Source organism: Phoca vitulina, unplaced genomic scaffold (assembly GCF_004348235.1).
Source record: "Phoca vitulina isolate PV1807 unplaced genomic scaffold, GSC_HSeal_1.0 scaffold18, whole genome shotgun sequence".
Lineage (NCBI taxonomy): Eukaryota > Metazoa > Chordata > Mammalia > Carnivora > Phocidae > Phoca > Phoca vitulina.
In genome coordinates this window covers 9,322,109-9,343,552 of record NW_022589721.1, presented here as the reverse complement: position 1 = coordinate 9,343,552, position 21,444 = coordinate 9,322,109, and the positions used below count along the sequence as shown (strand labels likewise).

The 21,444-nt window shown below is 33.7% G+C and overlaps 1 protein-coding gene across 7 annotated transcripts in view; it reads left to right on the top strand.

Moving 5' to 3' along the window:
* The window catches only part of CSMD3 (CUB and Sushi multiple domains 3), a 1,192,082-nt gene that overhangs the window by 1,145,653 nt on the left and 24,985 nt on the right, over nt 1-21,444 (top strand). For all 7 annotated transcript variants that reach the window (XM_032415697.1, XM_032415696.1, XM_032415695.1 and 4 more), the window contains 4 exons: nt 8,110-8,289; nt 9,831-10,004; nt 13,332-13,505; nt 14,616-14,689. In XM_032415697.1, the coding sequence (XP_032271588.1) occupies nt 8,110-8,289; nt 9,831-10,004; nt 13,332-13,505; nt 14,616-14,689 (602 nt within the window). The remainder of the gene's footprint in view (nt 1-8,109; nt 8,290-9,830; nt 10,005-13,331; nt 13,506-14,615; nt 14,690-21,444) is intronic.

Here is a 21,444-nt window from a genome sequence, read left to right as displayed (position 1 = left end):
CACCAAAGGCAATAGCTCATACTGCTAAACCATAAACTTCATAGGGCAGTAGTAACCAGATCTGTTTATCTCAGTGACTTTCTAGGGTGGAGCACAGAACTGAATATACAAGAGTAACTAAGTAATTACTTGTTGGCTGACTGAAATATCTCATTTGAGTTTTATTTTAACTATGAGTTTACATGACTTATAATTTCATTCCATTTTAAAATGCTTGTAGAAAGGGCTGGTAATTTTGTAGATAACAGGGCTCATAGTTTCTGGAAGATAGTATGCATTTAATATACAGTTATCAAAAAGACTAAAATAATGAGTATATTCAGAGTAAAGGAAATCTGCTGAATAACACATCTTTTTTTTCCCCCACAAAGAATAACAATTTAATTTAGTCAAGGATAAATACTTAAGTCTTTTATTTAAGATGTTTTCCAATTTTAGTAAAGATAAATAAACATACTCCAGTTTTTTGAGACTGCAAATTGCATTTAATTGAATTGTCTTCGTTTTTCCCTAGAAATTTTAAATCAAGTTTAAAATCACCTAATTCAAGACAGATTGGTTACAAATAACATATAAAAAATATAAAGAAAGTTTCTTTCCTTATGTCAGTTCTTCAAGGAGAAACATTGTGTTAAATAAGGTATTTCAAGCATTAGCTTTTAAATGATGAATCACTAAAAAAAAAAAAAAAAAAAAGGATGAATCACTATTAAATTAAAAACTGAGAATTTGTAACAGTTGACTCACTTTATAGGCAAAAAAGTGCCAATAGCCCAGTAGCAATCCAAACCAAAAGCGAAAACAAAAATATTCCTAAAAGATGAGCACAGAGAGAGGTTTCAATGGAAATCAAAATGGGCTAAACTTCTATAATTAAAGAACTTAACATATTCATAATGCTTATATGTGGTGCTCAAACTGAATTAGAACCATTGTCTTAGATTTCTTCTCATTAATTTGCAGTGGAAGTCAATTTAAACACATTATTCAAAGAACCATGTAATTTTGGACCTGGAAGAGATTGTATCATAGACTTGCACGTGTAGATCAGGAAACTGAGGTACCAAATTATTTAATTGACTGACTACTGTCAGAACCCACTGCTGAACAGTTATTTCTACCCATACATGGATGGAATTTTCCTTTCAATTTAATTATTTCCTATATATACCAGAAAGGTTAAGTTTGAATAATAAATATTTATAATAAATTTTGATTTAATATAATTGCCTTTTGTAGGCACCTTTTTTTTTTTAGCCTCTAAACATGAGGACCTAAATAAGAATTTGAAATGAATTAAATTACGTATAAAGAAAATTTAAAATGCCTTAACTAATATTCCAAACCAAACCAGCAGTTTTTGGCAAACCCACCTAAACAAAACAAAACTTCCCTTTTTTTTTTCTTTCCAATCAAATTGTTATTATTTTTACTCATAAAGAATAATATCTATCATTGAGTGTTTATTGGTCATTAGGATTTGTGCTAAGTACTTTACACAAATTCTCTCACTTATTTCTAATAACAGATCTATGAAATAAATACCATTAGACTTTCTGTTTCACATTTGAAGAAATGGTATCTTACAGGGGAAACACAAGTGTCTTCCTCATGGTAACACAGTTAGTATATATAGGATCTAAGACTTAAACACGTCTATTTGACCTAAGAAGCAATTTTCTCAAGTTCATCTCATTCCCTCCTTTTGTAGTTTTCCCCCTCTTTGTTTTCTTGCTTTATTTTCTGTCTTCACTAGAATGGTCAAGCATATTTCACAAGGCATAAATGTAAGACATTACTTATAATGCATGTGGAATTGTTTCATTAATTTATAGCCTACTCTTCTCTAATTTTTTTCAATTTCTCAGCATTTACCAATTCGAGTTTTACAGTTATGTCATCTCTTAATGAGTTGACCACTTGTAAGATTTATTTTTGTTCAACAAGCCTTTCTGCTTAAAATTACAATTTCCTCTATATATCTTGTCAATAATTTTATTGTTTATCTCAAGATGAATGTCCAAACATACAGTGCAAATATATGTTAATAATAAATCTGCAAATCTTGCAAGAGATGAAATATTTTGATGTGATGAGTCAAAGGAAATGTGAATCAAGCTAGTGTTGAATCATATACATAATCAATGACAAACTGGATATGCTAGAATTGGAATAATATTAACTGAAAGAGTCAAAATCACCAAGACAGATGATATGATAAATGTTTCAATACAGGATGATTTGAATATGAATTAACAGAGACCCTTGAGGAAATTAATAAAGCCCTTAAAATATAGGTGAATGAATTATCCATTATAATGTTATGGTGAAAGTAAAATAAAAAGAATTCAATTCTATTTGGATTTTTTCTACTTTTTTTAAAATAAAATTTTGGTCACTCTCTTTTTTCCTGGGCTTATCTTTAGAAACTAGTTCCTCTTGCATAGTGAAAATCAGAGTGGTGATCTAATTTTTAGAATATAATTTTATTTTTTAGCTTATAGCAGTTTATTTTTTATCTAAAAATACAGAAATGTAGTTATATGAGGTAATTGGACTACTTATGGATTCAGTTAATAAAAAATCATTTACATAAAATCTATTATCTTTGGGTACTTTCCTAGGAACTGAGAATAAAGAGTCCAGTAAGTAAGGTCTCTGGTCTCTAATATTTCATAGGCCAGTGAAATAGCATCAGTATTCCAAGCGGTTTCACCCTTTTGAGTATTTTCCACCAGCGTGATTTTGCAAATGTACCTTCATTTGTTTGACTGGCCGGTAGAAACACACACACACACACACACACACACACACACACACGCACATTCCTTTTCTGGTCTTAAAAAAAACACAGTCCAATCCCATGGGTAAAATTGCCTTGTTCATGATTTTTGGAAACACTTTTGGAATAAACATAATTTAATAATGGTATTGCCCCCTTCCTCCCCCTTCCATATCTAGCCAGAGTAGAGATGTTGGTAAAAGGGTGAAATTTCCCTCACATCAATTCTACCTGCTAATATTCAGCCAGCTTAAGATTATAAATGAATTGAGAAATTGCATATTTAATTAATCTTTCTCTAAAAGATGCCTCACGAACAAGAACTCTTTCCCTCTTCTCCAGACAGGTCCTTATTGAACCCACTGCCAGTTCTGGAGCGTTGAGCTTCCCCCACATAAACTAGTTTTGTCTTGAGTAGGTAAAAGAATATATCATGAGATCAAGGTCATGCATCCAAACATCACGCACACTTTGGCAGAGGAATTATGTTGAGAAACATCCATGGAATTAAACCAAGTTGGAAGGAAAAGATATTTGCCGTAATACCAAGAAGCTCGTAAAAGTACTCTGATTATAAAATTTGGTGAAGTTCTTTTCTGTGATGGTCAGAATGAGAGAAGATATCTAAAAACGAGGCACAAGCAAATACTCATTTAAAAATGTAGTATAGGATCCTTACCTTTTGATGTCTTAGCAGGCAGAACCACCTCTGATAACTAAGGCACAGAGGGCACATAGTATTTTGGGAAGAAGATACAAACTGTATCAGGACAGGGCTTGTCAAGTGCAGTCAGGATTGGCTTTCAGTGCTGAAAAGAAATACATTCATTTGTTTCTTGGAATTTTTTTTTTTAGCCCACTAGGATTCCTTCCAAAATGATTAATGCCCTGTATCTGGCAGGTCTTGTCATTTGGGCCAAGGACAGCATACTCAGTCAGATCCAGTGATAAATGAATCTGAGGCTTTTGTTCCAATAAGCAGGACAGAAATGGTCCTTCCTGGATCTTTGTTACCAAACTTAGAGTTCTCAAAGATTTTTCTTTCTTTTTTAATTTTTTTTGGGGGGGGTAAAGAATGGTTCAGGGAGATGGAACTACTCTCACGCAGGAGAACGCTGGAAAAGATATGCCCAGCATGAAACTGGGTAAAGTGAAGCTAAAAAAAAATCATCTAAATCTCAAGGAGAGGGAGCTATCTCTCAGTGTTAGTGGTTCTCAGGCAGGGGTGATTTTGCTTCCCAGGGGATATTTGGCAATGTCTGGAGATATTTTTGGCTGTCACAGTGTGGCTGAATGAAGTATGCTATCAGTATCTGGGGAGTAGAGGTCAATGCTAAACATCCTCAATGCATAAAGCAGCCCCCCCCCATTTAAATTTAATTAGTACCAAATGTCAGTAGTACCAAGGTTGAGATTGAGAAAATCTACCACTGAGAACTAAAAAGGAAACCAGTGTTTGAATTGGGAGATTATATAAAACCAGAAGCATTATCAGAGAAATGACCACCTTTCTGGTACTTTGTTCTGCTATAGTAGAATTATTTTATGAGCCTGAAACATGGAAAAGCAAATGTGTAATTATGTCTGAGTGAGAATGTCCATTGTTGCATTGTCTCTAATAGAAAAACAATGAGATTAATTCAAACATCCAGAGTTTACTTATATAAACTATATTGCATGTATATCCATGTAAGGGAATAAAAGTGTGAGCAATGGGATGCTATTTTATTTAAAAATGCGTATTTATCATTCTCACTTAAGAAGTTAAAACAGAAAGTAGTTTTGAAGTGGCATAGACTAGAATTACCACAATTAGGTTTTATTTTTAGCATAGAGATTATCTCCTTAGACTTATCATAAACGATGCCACATGGGCATCAATTGCATGATAGAAGCTAATAAGAAAAAAACCTCCCAGAAAAACAAAGTCAAACCTTTAAAACAATGTATATTTTTTGAGAATTTTAGCTAATCATTCCTTACATATCATTCACATATTTATTCTTTAAACAAATATTTACTTAATCTTTTATAATGAGTGATGCACTAGACTCGGCCCTGAAAATATAACAATGTAGAAAAGAGACAAGATAATCGTCTTCCTGGAGTTTATTGGGGTGTGTGTGTGTGTGTGTGTGTGTGTGCGCGCACGCGCACGCGTGAGCTTAGGGGTTTTGGTGACCTTTGAAAAAATTTTTCTTGCAATGAAGCACAGCATTCCATCGTCATGCACTGATGTCTCTGAATTTTAGGATAAAACCCTAAAGACCCACTATTCTAAGGTTTTGCCCGAAAAGACCAAAAGCCTCTTTTTTGTTGCCAAAAACAAACTGGTGGTAAATGAATTGACGTGTGGAGCAGGTGCTGTTTACAGAGACTGTTGCTATTGGAAACTGTCTCTTTGACTGGCCTTTGGTTCCCTAGGAAGCCGCCAAACAAATCCTTGTGAAGCTGTAGTTGTCAGGCATTTCATTCATGATGCTGCCTCAATGTGCAAACTCTCCCTTGTGCCTCTTTGTAAAATAACCCCTCTGTCCTCTCTTTCCTTGGCTGCATCTCAGCTCATTGTGCTTTAGGATCAGGTTAGCTCTGCTTTCTTGCCAGGGTTCTGTCTCAGTCGGCAAACTGTTACCTAGAAAACAACAACAATTTGTAGGTGTGCTCTTTAATTTCCCTCTTCTTAATTGGGATGTAGGTTAAAAATAGAAAAAGACAGAAGGTAAAATGAAACAAAATAAATGGAAGCCTTAATACTCACTTTGATATAGTTGTAAATTTTGAAACAGAATTTCAAAACTGAAATTTCAAAACGACATTCCTGGTAAAGAAGCAGGATTTGATTTCCTATTCAACTCGGTTGTATAATTTTTTTAAAAAAATTGTTTCCTCCGCAATAATTAAAAGAACAAAAATTATCCTATATGCAAAATTCTTATTAGGAGTCAGACAGAAACACTCAATGAGTGTGATTTCAGCAAACTGTCTCCAGGGCTCTGAGGATTATCAGGTGAAGTGCCCTGAATATTGTTCTTTAATTTAAATGCCATTATTCATGGTCTTAAAACTTCTTAGGCTTAGCAGATTAGAATATATGAAAGAAATCTTGACATTCATAATTTTTAATGGTAAATTAATTAATACAGTGTAATTGAAGTGCTATTAAGGTCTTCCATACCTTAATCCACTTTTAGTCTTTGACCCTAGATCTCCAAAATACTTCTCTAATCTGATCCCTCATCCTGGTGGCACCCATGAGATGATCAGGGAGTCTTTGCTGAAGAATTAATTACAAGTAAAAACGAGAGAATATAGCCCAGATTTACTGATGAAATTATTTACCCTCTTATGAACAAAAAGATTTAAAAGGAAAAAAAAAGATACTAAAAGGCAAGTAACCCCATTTTTTTTAATCTCCAGAAAATAAATAGTGTAACCTTCTGTATTTTCCTTTTTCTTTTAGTTGCTGGAAAGCTTTTAGACAATTCCTTGCCCAAAGCAAGCTTAAATCATGTACCTCAAAACAGCAAATGCTTTTGTGGCTTATATATAATCTTTGTTATGCCTTATTATTAAATATTGTATTTAAAATTATTTCTCTTTTCTCTACTGTCTCAAGTCTTTCTGAAACTTTTGGTGTGGCATTCTAAATGATAATATTATGTATGTAACCAGAGCTAACTTTATGAGCTACTAAAGTCGATAGAACCTCATGCTCAAAAGGGTCCGGTGCTGGGGTGTAATGCTCTGTGTTTGTTGTCTTAAAATTCTTAATTTCAACTTTAAATTTGTATTTTGTTAAGTGAAGACAGTGGAGCATGTGGTGAGGACTTGGAGCCTCTGCTCATGCACAGTCAGCCTCCCTGCCTCCCTGTCTTCCTAAAATGGGTTACAGGCCATTCACCCCCTACCTTGAGCCTTGCCTGACCTCCCCATTCCCACTCCTACTCTGGGGCCACTGATGTTCTCTGCCCAGCCAGTCCATAGTGTCATCAACAGAGGGAGGTTCACATTGCAGTTGTCTTCCACCCCTTTGTGGGGGCCTGGGTGCAAGCATGAATAGGTAGGAGTTGGGTATATTTATAGTCTTAGAGCAGAACAGGGCAGCAGCTCTCCCTGTCTTGGGCTGGCAACAACAAGGCATATTTAGTAAAACTTTATGTAAGCTTCCCACTGATCCCCAATCCAGAAAGTAAATGCCTCCCAGAGTGGAGGTTGCAATTTCTTAGAGGTCATTCTTTCACTTGAGTTGGCAATGAGTTGGCGAAAATGGTAAATTGATTTCTCTGTCCCTAGCTATGGCATTTTCATTGCCACAGATCATGTATCCTGCCCTGCATGTAATAGATTCATATTTTATAGCCTATTCATTCTTTCATTTATTCAATAGGAAGTATTCTTTTTGAACCTAGCATTATTTTAATTAAAAACTATGATGGGGGTGCCAGGGTGGCTCATTTGGTTAGGCATCTGACTCTTGATTTTGGCTCAGGGCATGATCTCAGGATCAGGAGATCCAGCCCTGAGTCAGGCTCTGCACTGGGTGTGGAACCTGCTTGAGATTCTCTCTCTCCCTTTGCCCCTCCTACTTCCCCCCCCCCCCCCACTTGTGTTTATACCCACACACTCTCAAAAAAAAAACCAAACTATTATAATATCCAGCTGAGTGACACTATGCCGATAATATGCTCTCAGTCCACCAAGCCTGATAAATTAGAGATTTCAGTCACCATATATGGGAATACATAGATTTCAAATGTTATATTAGAAATCTTGATTCTAGGGGCGCCTGAGTGGCTCAGTTGTTAAGTGTCTGCCTTCAACTCGGGTTATGATCCCAGGGTCCTGGGATCGAGCCCCGCATCGGGCTCCCCGCTCGGCGGGAAGCCTGCTTCTCCCTCTCCCACTCCCCCTGCTTGTGTTCCCTCTTTCGCTGTGTCTCTCTCTGTCAAATAAATAAATAAATAAAATCTTAAAAAAAAAAAAAAAGAAATCTTGATTCTAGATTCTATGGGATGACTTTTCCATGATCCCCTAAGGCGGATTAAAAGAGGTTACTGCATCAGAGTTCCTTACAGTATACTAGTTTATTAAGCCTCTTCAGAGTCTAAATGACAGTTTCTGAACCATATGCATAGAATCTATAATAAGCATACCTGAGTATAATCAGGAATTGCCACTGTGTCGTTTAAATATGCTTATGTTTTATGATTAAAAATGAACACGGTAACTAATTTTCCCTACTTATATATTATGTATGCCATATGCTTACCACTTCTCTCCATTAAATGGCACATTAACCATCTGCTCTTCTAATCCAATACTGATAGTAATCAGTTGTGGAGACCCAGGTATACCAGCCAATGGACTGAGATATGGAGATGATTATGTGGTTGGACAAAATATCTCGTACATGTGCCAGCCAGGCTATACAATGGAATTGAACGGTTCCAGAATTAGGACTTGTACAACTAATGGCACTTGGAGTGGAGTAATGCCAACTTGTAGAGGTATGATAATTTCTTCAATATTATAAGTGATAACTGCTGTATATTTACTTTTTAATATGAAAATTTTAAGTAAGCTTAAATAGCGTTTTTGTATTGTTTCACTTTTTTCTGATACTGAAAATTGACTACTGCAGTTTTTATTTTAAAATCATACAGAAAACATACAGAATTTAAAATGATATTTCAAGAAAAATATTATATCTTATGAGTAATGACAATGATTTTTAGTACAACCAAAACAACAAAAATATCATGTGCTCTGGTATGTACTCACCTTCATTATTTATATTTATTAGTGAATATTTAAAAGAGAATATAACCTTAATGAATTAGAATTTTAATTTGATGATCCACTTGGTTCAAACAATTCAAAGATGGGAAAAAAAAGTTCTATAACTTGAGAACAATCATACTGAATTATAAAACTAACTCTTCATAAAAAAAGAACATCTTTCTTAATACAATCTAGAATTAATCTTGTAGTCAATATGGGCATAAATTTGCTACTTTATGCTATTTATTTTTCCACTGGAGATACATTTATATTTTTTTGCAAATTTTTCTGATAATTTATGGAATACTGTTGATGTCAAGCCATTTCTATTATTTTATAATTATACTGATATTTCTCATTCAGGTGTCTTTCTAAACATCTGTGAATTGACAGTTTAACAAAAAGCATAATTTCAACATGTGTCTTTTTCTTCTTGATTATACTGTTTCTGAATCAGATCACTGTATATATACACTTAATATATGAAAATATATGAACATACATTTTATATTTAGAAGTTATTTCATACATCATTAATTGATTCTGATAATGGTAATGTAACTCCAAGAATTATTCATGTATGTTGCTAGTCATAAAAATACAGTCATTCCTCATTTTTAGATTTTGCAATGTGTACCCTTCTTTTTCCCTTCATCTCTGTCACGTTATCTTACCCATCTCTGCTTGAAGCCAACTTAAAACAAATTTTAAAATAAATGCTTAAACATTTAATAATTTATTTAAAAACCCTACAGTAAATTTTAACATATGAATTTAAGTGGTTGATAGAACCAATTTGGATATTTTAATGAGATACTTGATCTAGGTTTTTTCCAAATGTCACAGAATTACTTGCAAATTCCTTGCTACAATGTTGACACTATATATAGCCAAACAGCCCTGATCTTCAGTCTGTCTAAAGGTCATTGGAAAAATAATTTTATATAAAACCAATAATTTATCAGTTACAGTATACTAGATGGAAGGTCACCCTCTATTCTCTTCCCTTAGAGGTCAGGCAGCTTGTTATTTTCTAAGAGAATCTCTGACAACCAATAGCCATTATGTTGCCAAGAAATAGTCGCATCCTAGAGGGATTAATTCCAGGGATGTTTCAGGACTACTACCAGGACAATAAAACATGTCACACCATATTGTCCTCCGAAAGGTTAAATTAGCACATACGCTTCTTCTGATGATTTTTTTTTTTTTTTTACACCCGGGATATTTCAACAGCTGTGTCTAATTGCTTTTAATGTAATTGCAGCTGTTACCTGCCCAGCTCCTCCCCAGATTTCTAATGGAAGGTTGGAAGGAACAAATTTTGACTGGGGCTTTAGTATTAGCTACATCTGTTCTCCAGGCTATGAACTTTCCTTTCCTGCTGTTCTGACCTGTGTAGGAAATGGTACCTGGAGTGGGGAAGTACCACAGTGCTTACGTAAGTATAAGTTCTATACTTAAAATTGTATTTTCCCATTTCCACTCTCTTGGAACTCCTTGACTGAGATTATTGCTGTTACTTAAAATTTTCAGATTTTGCTAGAACAAATATGAGATTGATAAAGCTCATTCTGAGGCATAATTAAAATTCAACAGGAAATCATATTTATCAGTGTAGATATTTTTCTTATAATCCAACTATTATGTTCTTTCTGCTCTGACTCCAAATATTAGGCTAACCTGCTTTGTTTGCAAACTTATTTAAAAAATTATTTCTCAAATTAAAAACCCTTTAAGATTAATTCTACTACTGGAAAAGTATTCTTATTGTTGTCCAGTTTGTCTCAACTGAATGCTCTAATTTACTCCCAAATTTCTGTCCACAATAAATCTATGTTACTTTACATGGTCATTCAAATCAAGTTCTTATGATGTTATTTGTCATGATAATGCTTGTGATTATACCTAAAATGATTCAGGTAAGCATGGAGAAGAGGGAGTAATATTTTCTTAGAGGTCACTTTATAATATATATTCCAGCAAGTGTCACTTCGAATTTAATTTGGAAGATTGCAAACAAAATAAAAGTCAGCTTTGTGTTTTACACAAATTATTGTAGCACATGATATGGGCAGTCCTGTTCCTAGTCTTCCCTCCTTTCCCTGCATGGGGTAGAAGAACACTCCACCTGTCCCCATGGCCTTGAAGTTAGGCAGATCTAACTGATGAAATGACTTGGAACCCTCCAGTCTTCTCATTTACAGTGGAAGCCAAATTGCCTATGGGCTTCTGTGCCATTTGTCTTCTTCTCTCCTGATTTCATCTTATACTACTATCCCCCCATACTTCAAGATTGATGTCACACAAATTATCTCTTAAAATTTTGTTTTATGCTAAGGATCATCTTAGAAAAGACCAATGTGTTCTAAATAAGACTAGATATTCTACGGCTACTTCAGAATAGATAGGGATGAGGAGATTTACAGAGATGAGTTCATGTTTGTTTGATACATTTAGGAAAATCTCAATCAAGAAGTATCTTGGATAGGATGTTTTATTTTTTGGCTCTATTAAAATACAAATAATAATAAAATACTATTGACATTAAATTATAACTATCACTTGTCCAAATTGCTTTACATATATGATTTCTACTACACATAACAGAACTCCATGTTTACTCATGACATTTTAATTGATAATGACACTTGGGCTCAGAGAGAGGAATCAAATTGTAAGGACACTGTGTGACCCTGTCATCATTTAGGACACCAGCTACGTTGTTATATGGCCTATGGTTGCACTGTCCCTAAATTAAAGAGTATGAATTCCAGTTCAGAGAAGGTAGACTAAAGAGATAATGCTGTTATCCATTGAATAGCCAAATTCATTCATTTTAGGGACTTTATAGAAGGGAAAGTCTTTTCTCTTTCATTTTGTTCAAAGTATATCCTTTTATCTTAAAGTTTATGTCATTGTGAACTGAAGCCTTTTGAAAATAGATCCTGTGTCTTAAGCCTCTAAACTAGACACCAATAGGTTGTTTGGTTTAGGACATGAAACTCTACAGATAGAAAACAATGGGATGATGAGGAAGTGAGGGGCAGGCAGGGAGCAAGATTGAGGAGTTTATGTGGTTGCATCTCCCTCCTTTCTTTTCTTTGTTGAATAAAGATAAGATTCTGAGAGGAATGACTCAGCAGAAATATGCACGAGAAACACTTCAGAAGTAGGTTACTAAATAATTTGGCAATAAAAATGATTGCTAAGCTGAAATGCCCATTGATAATGTTCACCGAGGAAATAGCCATTGAATTCAAAATGTGCTAGAGACACAAAGATTAGTAAGATGAAGATCCTGGCCTCTAGGGTTTGATGTTCTATTGCTAGTAGCACAAAGATTTACAATATCTAGGAAATGCTGAACACACTAAACAAATGTTTATTTTACCTGTATTGCTTTACTCTGAAATTTTACCCTAAATTTATTTTGTTGAATATTTATTTCATCATTACTTTTAACTTTAACTGTTTTAAAAAGAACGAAAAGTTCCTAAAAAGAGGTTTGAAAATTCAGGTCTCTCCTAGAGTCTTGAATTTCAGAAAGGGTCTTTCTTTGTACCTTGAGCTTAAGACTAAGGTATTCTGTTATTAGGGTATTTATCCATTCCTGTTTGTCTGGAACATTCCTGGTTTATTCCTGTTGTCCTGGTCAATGTCCTATCCAGTTAGAGGTCTCCTTTCAGCCTCAAAAATATCTTTGGTTTGGAGGATGCACCACCCTAAGGGAGCATTTATACTTAAAAACATTTGGATGTTACTGTTTGTTTGCCTTATTAGGGACATAAGCTTTTAGCTGCTGAATCTGCAAATTTAAAAACCAAGTATGCTTAAAAATGGTTAAAATGGTAAATGTATGTTATGTATTTTTTTACTACAATAAACAAATTGAAAGCATATGATATCTTTGTGTAGGTTATCTACTAGATTTGAAACCATTTGATCTCATCCCTTATTACACTTCTACATGCTCACTCTGCTCCAGCTTCCACTTCCTTCCAACAGGCTAGACATGCTCCAGCTTGTTTACTGATAAGTCTAAGTGCCTAAAACGTCTTAGAATAGGTTCTTTTAGTTGTTAGGAAATATATGTTGAATGGAATAATGTATTCAATTTGTTTATAAATTCTGTCAAGATGGTATTTTCAATAATTGTTGTAGAACTTTGAGATTCCTTGGTTTGGTATAGATTTGGACTCTACTGGGCTTCTTTAGTCTTTAAAAAACTCTCGAAAATCCTCCACAATATTACAAAGAGGAAGACAACAAAACACTGGGGTATGTGCTTGAGTGTTCAACAGATTACAACAGAACAAATAAGTGTTTCCGTTATATACATATAAAAAGACAGAGCAATCTGGAGAGTACAACCTAGACCATTATGGGCTGGCTCTTTCTGACAGAGCTTTCTGTGAATCACATGCCTTTTCAGAAGTATACTCCAACTTCGCAACCAATTTATACAAATGTGTGGTTTGATTCTGGTCAAGACAAAACAGCAACAAAAATACAAAAAATTCTATAGTTATTAAGGTGGTCTACTAAGTGGAAAACACCTCAATCAGACTTCTTTTCAATATTATGCTGAGTTGTACATTCAGTATTTATCACTTAGACAAAAGCTAAAAAAAATTTCTTTAGGATACATTAATGTGAATAACATGTCACTTTAGTTCAGTATTCCAGTTATTTTCATCATTTTTCTGAACTGTTACTCTGATGAATCCTAAATCTTTGCTATAAATATCTTTCTTTTCATTTCCAGCAAAGTTTTGTGGTGACCCTGGTATACCTGCCCAAGGGAAAAGAGAAGGCAAAAGCTTTATATACCAGTCAGAGGTTTCATTTAGCTGCAGTTCTCCTTTCATACTAGTGGGATCAAGCACCAGAATATGTCAGGCAGATGGCACTTGGAGTGGCTCATCACCTCACTGCATAGGTAATATTAATTAAAGGTTGATTATTCTCAGTAATTTTGGAATTACTAGATCCTAGTAATGTATTACTAGTATGAATGTATTAATTATTTTCTCTGCCCTACAAACTATAGTTGGCTAAATTTGAAAAATAAATGTAGAATATAGAAGCAATTAGAAGGCATTGAAAATGAATACTGTTAAAACATATGAAGTTGTATTTAGCATTTAAAACTCCCAGAGAAACAGTCGAAATAATTTTCTTGTTTATCAGTAAAATGAAAAAGAAAAAGGTTGTCAGATTAATAGCTTAAGTACTAACATTTGTATATATTTTTATAGTTAATGAGTCATAGTCATATGATATTAAACTTGCTCCAAAAATTAATAAAAAAGATACATTGACGGGGCATCTGGGTGGCTCAGTCAGCTAAGCATCCGACTCTTGATCCCAACTCAGGTCTTGAGCTCAAGGTCCTGAGTGCAAGCCCCGCATTGGGCTCACTGCTGGGCATGGAGACTACTTAAAAAAAAGAAAAAAATACATTGACATCAAAATGGCCCTAAGCACATTTCTGTAGTCTTAAATTAAATGCCACATTTGGTAAACCAACCAAATAATCTGTCATACAAACTAGCCAACTCAGACACTACTAGTTTTACCATTTTTATACCTGGATCTCCTACAGGTATCCATGAAAAATGCAAATAACTAAGTCCTGTTTCTGGAAAAACTCTTACTTCTTGAGGGGAATATTATCCTACCTGAGATTATAATTTAGCAAAGTCCTTGAGCAAATGTTTAATATACATGTTCTTTTTTCATATCCTTCATTTTTCCTTAACTTTTTATCCACAGAGTAAGTTGGATGTCAAGTGCCTTTACATCAGAAGGGCTCAAAGTTCAAGAATTGCTTAATTCATGTAAATTGCAGTGTACCTGAATTCTTGCTTTAAGATTAGTAGACTTCTGTCCATGGAGAGACGCTATTAGATTTATATTCTTTATTATTACCCATGGTCCTTTTCATTAAGCCTCAGATCACTCAAAATTGTTTTGTATGCGAGAAATATACATTTAAATATAATTACAAATTTTAAAGGAATATTATGCTTATAATCTTCATTTTTAGAACCCACCCGTACCTCATGTGAAAATCCAGGAGTCCCAAGGCATGGATCTCAGAACAATACATTTGGATTTCAAGTGAGTACTTTAAATAAATATTTCTATTCAGTATAAAACTAGATTGAAGCCTTCTTTGATTCATGTGCATATAATCATGTTGGCAGAAACAGAAAACATCATGCTTATATCTGTATTCATAACCATATAAAAAAAGGTAAAAGGCAACAAAAGCATGGAAGTAAAAGGAAATTAGGAGAAGAAAAATGTAATTTAAGAGAATAGCCTAACTGATCATGACAATAAAACAAAAGAAAAATTGAAGACAGCTGTGAGCCTAGGAAAATCCATATGTGTAGTTAGTACATAAGAGAGTGTTAAGTAGGAAGAAATGAGGGGGTAAATGAGTAAATTCCAAAGGAGGATGTGGGGGAGTGAGGAAAAGTAAAGATGAAAGAGGTTAAAGAGTTAGCAAACATAAAAATGTGGTTATTCAATAAAGCAATTAGACTAAAATATGTTTATCTTATGTGTATAATACTAAAATATTTTTCAACATTGTCACTGACATGGGAAATTTCTGAGAAAATAATTTATCCTATTGTTACACAATAGTTGGATCGTTACATTGGAATTCTTCAACATGCCCAATCATGTGTGGCTGACTTTCTTATTTTCTCTTTTTCTAATTTAGATTTTATGTAGAGATTCAGCAAGTTTTTCATTATAGGGCCCTTAGGGGAGCCAAAGTGCATACTGACTCCGCGAGAAAATAGCCAATATACACATTACCCAATTGCCTTGTGTTGCAGAGTTTTCTAAATTGTACTATTTTGTGTGAAATTCAGTGGGAACCTGAAAAACATCCATTTCAAAAGGAAGTACTCATCAAAGGTGCCATATTTTTGTTGCTAAAAATAGTTTCCATTTATCTACAGTTCAGGCACAGTATGAACATTGATTTGATAGCATTTCCAATTCTTCCGGTTTGCCTCAGGCCTGTCTACATAATACAAAAGTGTAAAAAAGGTGTCTCAGTCTCCATTATGTTAGTGTTTTTAGAAAACTTTAGATTCATATCTTTATAAAAGGTTTATCAATCGATCTAAATCCTGAAAAATGGACAACTAGTTAAAGAGCATTAGTTCTCATCATATAGATGAAGAAACTGGAACAGAACATGACTTGGCTTAGATCACCAAGCAAGTCAGTGACTATATCCTGAGAGAATACAGAATTTTGATGTTAGTGTCTGTGCACTAAACCAGGTGATTTTCTGAAGAGTATGAGTCCTTTCTAATACATAACCTTTGAAATAATGGGAATGGAAATGAGTAAGAATGAATTTAGTACAGTCATTCAATGAAATGAATAGAATCATTAACTCTGCATTGTAAGAGTTCTATTATAACCATGGAAAAATGTTATCCCAAAGTTAACCTAACCCTGAAAGCATATTATTTGACTAATAAACATGCATTGGATCATCATATTCTACTTAGATGAATATGAATAGACTAGATTTCAAATATGATAAACTCTATATAATTACATTAATCTTTATTAAAATCACAAATGATATACTGAGTATGTTAAATTGGGGACATCAACTTTCTTACATGCATATGACTGGTTTGTGCATATATATATATATATATACACACTATATATATTTATACACTAAATTTATTTAGTAAATATATATAATATATAGTATATATTATATAATATATATATATAATATATATAATAAATATATATATAATAAATATATATAATAAATATACACTAAATATATTTACTAAATCTGTACAGAGCTAATGGAAATTTTAAAAGTTCATATAATTCTAGCTAATATTAATGTATTGGTAGATTCCAAATAGAATCCTGGAAAAGCCATCTTTATTGGTTGAGACAAACTTTTCACTTGCAAGTTAAGAGAAGCTATTTGAGCTAGCTTAAGCCTGGAAGCATTACAAGCCATGTGCAGTTATATCAAAGACCCCGAGAAAAGGGATCTAGGAGAGACCCATCAAGCCCAGAATCTAGCAACTGGACAATAGGACTCAGTCTTTTCCACTACTCTGTGTTTGCCTACTTTGTTTTTTCTTTGCAAATTGGCCATATGACGAAGGGTGCATTTTTCTATTTATCTTTCAGCCACATACGGAAAATGATTAATTGTCTCAATCTCAGTTCCAGATTTCTAGAGAGAGAATCAGAAGGTCTCAACTCTTGTATTTACCTCTGATTTGATCAGGTGGTCAGAAGTGACTTAAATAAAATTATAGGAGCTCACTTCTGGGAGGGACAAGAGAGGGGAAAGTTATGAATTACACAGGCACTCAAATCATTTTCTTGATTTTTTTCCTTTAATATGTTTATTCACTCTTTTTCTATATAGGTTTTAGATTTTTGGACATAGATATAATTATTAACATATAAGGATATATTACCTGTTGCTAGAGATGACAAAAACTCTAGTGTTGAAAAAAGTACTCAACATAATTTCTGTAATATCCAAAATATTGTAAGTTGGAATAATTTTTGGCTAAAAATAGATTGGTAGTGAAGGGAGTAGCTGTCAAAATGACTGATACAACATCTAGATTAATTATGGGGTAAATGCCAGACACACGTATTTCACTAACTGCTGTATCACTCTTTAAATTGAGCTGAGGGTTTGGAAGACCCATCATTAGGAGTTAGGACTTTTGTTACATTAAAGTTATTATAGATACGAAATGTTTTTAATCTGACTCTTAGATGTGTAACACCAAGATACTGAACAGTAAGATTTTTAGCCTACCAAAATAACCATGGTAATGATCTATGATTTCCAGTTTATAATCTAAATTAGTAGATAAGTACATTGAATGGGACAAATATGTTACATAGTATTTTTCTTGCTTTTAAATGATGAATATGACATTAATTTTAAATCAAAAATCCCATAAAATCAAGTGTTTTAATTAAAATCTGATAATTTTTTTAAATACAAACTCATAGGATATCTTAAAATTTATTTTTTTTTAAAACCAGGAAACTCAGGGCTGAAATTGATGCTCAATGAAGCTTCCTTGAATCTTATCATAAGCATATGTTTTCTCCCTTCATTTTTATGATCTTGCCTTTCTACATCTATTTTATTAATCAAAATATATGTATGTCTTTTATTAGAAGCTACTTCATTTTTTCTTGGGTAAAATGTTCAATATAAACACATAGTAAAAAATACAAATATAAAATGGTTGTTAAAATATACTACAGAGGAAGCATATAAATTGTGAATTCTTAGTTTTACATATATATAAAATATATGTATGCTATATATATGTATTAAACAAATATATTTAATTTGTGATGTTAAAAATCAGACACAAATAAATACAATGATGAAAATTCTAGGAAAGCAAAAGTCATTTGCTATGAAACATCATGAAAGAGAAAGATCTTACTTAGAATATTCTAAATTTATACAAAATGTGGAGCGCCTGGGTGGCTCAGTCGTTAAGCGTCTGCCTTCGGCTCAGGTCATGATCCCAGGGTCCTGGGATCGAGCCCCGCATCGGGCTCCCTGCTCGGTGGGAAACCTGCTTCTCCCTCTCCCACTCCCCTTGCTTGTGTTCCTACTCTTGCTATTTCTCTCTCTCTGTCAAATAAATAAATTCTTTAAAAATAAATAAATAAATAAATATATATATACAAAATGTCTATTATGCCTTGATTAGCTATCTAAACTTCATGGCTTAGGAACTGAGATATAACATTTAAAATAAAGAAATAAGAAAAAAATAAAATAAATAGTTAAAGAAGATAAATTATATTTACTAAATAGACATGTCTTATAATTTTATAATGCTTTTGCACAAAACATGCTAATTGGGTCCAACTTAAAGTGATTTTTATTTAAACATTGACTGCAATTAAAACTTTAAATGTTTTTTAATTCCTGATATAAAAATAATCAGTATTTTTGCATTATATATAATTGGTTATACAGAGCACCTTTTATTGGTAATTATTGGTGGGAAAATTGAAATGAATTATTTTTCCATGAAGTTTTTGAGTTGGATAATGAAAAATTATTTTTTTCTACAAATAATCAAATTATATTATGCATGTTAGAAGTTAATTTAGAATCAGAAGGACCTATCATCACAAGTTGGAAAAGGATGGACAGCTATATAAGATATGGTATTAAGTGGTCTTATAATTGAAAAAGTATTTATTAATGCACTGATATTTGGAGAAAATTTTGGTAATTGATTTAACTATAATAAACTCTGAACAAAAAATTAATCCATTATTAAATTTGTTTAATTCTAGGTATACTAGATATTTGGTATAAGTATTTGCGAATTTGACAAAAATAGTTATCATATGTGTTACTGAGATATAGAAAAATTTTAAATAAATTTTACTTCTCTGGTATCTGATTAATATCTAAAGCAGTATTTATGATGACTTCAGAAAAGTTTGCAGAAATAAGGAAAAAAGTCTTACAAGTAAAAACAAAAGGCTATGTAATCCAACATATTTCTTATATCTTATTAACATCAAGTTACTTAATGAAGTAACCCAAATGTATGCTTCAAAGAATAAACAGTGATTTCGCTTCATGCTATGTAAAGTATGGAAGGGATATCACTCTTCTTTAAGAAACTATAGGCATGTTAAATCTTTTTTAAGTTAAGTAATCAAATGATTTTGTATTAAATTATTAGTCCCCACTCCTTCAGTTTATCTAACATTTTTGAGAGTTCTTTGTGCACAAGGGTGAGTAACACAGTCCCTAGTCTAGAGAAACTAACCTCTGGTGTGTGGAAGATTTCATAAGATAGACGATAACATTGGTAACTTTGAAAGTTGCTAAGGGAGCATGTAAAAGAAAGTTCTCCTAATCTGTTTCTGTAGGGAAACCTTCCTAGAAATGTCTGAGCTAAATCTTTTAGGGTAATATCTAGGAAAAGAAAGTTAGGAAAGACATTCCATGCAGGGTAAACAGCATGAAAATATGCATGCATTAAGGGAACTACAAAAATTCAGTACTATATGAGCACAATTTGAGTAAAAGTAAGTGGTCAGTGATGAAGCTAGAGAGATGGGCTGTGGTCAGGTTATAGGGGCTTTTTTTTTCTTTAAGGTTATTTATTTATTTATTTGACAGAGAGAGAGACAGCGAGAGAGGGCATACAAGCAGGGGGAGTGGGAGAGGGAGAAGCAGGCTCCCCGCTGAGCAGGGAGTCCGATGTGGGGCTCAATCCCAGGACTCTGGGATCATGACCTGAGCCGAAGGCAGATGCTTAATGACTGAGCCACCCAGGCACCCCATGGTTATAGGGGCTTTTATCTGTCAAGTTAACACAATGTAACTTTATCCTATGGGTGAGTTGACAGTAAAGATTTTAAGAAAGAGAATGCTAAGGCCATACTTCCATGTTGATCACTCTGACTTTATGTGGAAAATTAATGTGGTCAAGACTGGAGTAATGGAAACAAGTTAGATTATTATCATGATTGTAGTTATGATTATTATAATTATAATTATGACATTAGTTCACAAAGTGTGATTGCTGACCAAGCAGCAGCAGTATGACTTAAGAACTTGTTGGAAATACAGATTCTGGGCCTCCCCCAGATCAACCAAGTCAGAAACTTTCAAGGGAGGCTCATCTATTTGTGTTCTGGTAAGTCCTCCTGATTATGATATCTGCTAAAGTTTGAGAACCAAACCTGTAGAAAAGATATTGAAGACTAAAACAGGATGTATAAGTGGAGAGACAGAAGGGGACAGTTTAAGATTTAGGAGGTAAAATGATCAGTATTTGGTGGTAGATTGAATGAGCGGAGATTTATGGGTAGAAAGTGGCAAGCATTAACTGAGATCTACCCTAAACTAGATTGTTGGATTGCTGGATTGATAGAGGTAATGGGTTTTGTAAAGCCAGTTTGGCTGAAGAACAGAACTGCAAAGTCTACATGATCAGTCACATAATCTAGTCCACATGAGAAAGTCAAAATATGTGGCGCCCTGTTGCATAACTTCAGAGTATGTGAACTGCGTGCTCTGGAGCACAATTTGAAGGACTTCGTTTATGTTGAATACAGGATAAACAGTGCTCCCTGGAGTTGATCAGTATAGTGGCCCTGGACAAAATGAGTTGTCAAGGGGGTAAGAGATCTCCTCAGAGCTATGGTGAGGGTGTCTTGGAAGACAAAACGTAAGATAACTGGAAGAATAAAGGTTGCTATCAGAGAGTGACAGTTGGAATTCAATGTTTGTGATATAGCATAACTCTGGGTGACAATGAGAATATGAGAAATGGTAGCATTTAGCTACTCTCAAGGTCCAAATGGAATCTTGGGTCAAATTATGTCATTTGAAGCTTAGCCTCATGTTGCTTTAGCAGGTGAGAGTAGGAACTAACTGGGAAGGAAGGAAACAGGGTATTTGTGAAACGTGCTAAGAGGATGACTGATCATTCTCAGACTCCAATTGCTGGGGAAGGCTGAAATGGCAGACACTAAATATTCCTCACCTTGTCCTCCAGCTGTAATCATTTAATAAACCCTGATGATTTCTTCTTGTAATGTAGTTTGAGTAAAAAACATCCTTCCCAAGTCTGCTGCCACAAGTTAATTCAGCTTTTATCCATTCAAATGTAATATGGTAGTGTTGGCTTCATTATTATAATTACTGCTGGTCATTCTTTTTGTTTAGTAATTTCTTTATGCAGTGGCTAATTTAATTTTCAACACAAATTTTACTTGCTCTGAGAGCTTTAGCAACTTTATGTTTTCATTAAAAAAAGATTTCAAATGCCATAGCCTGC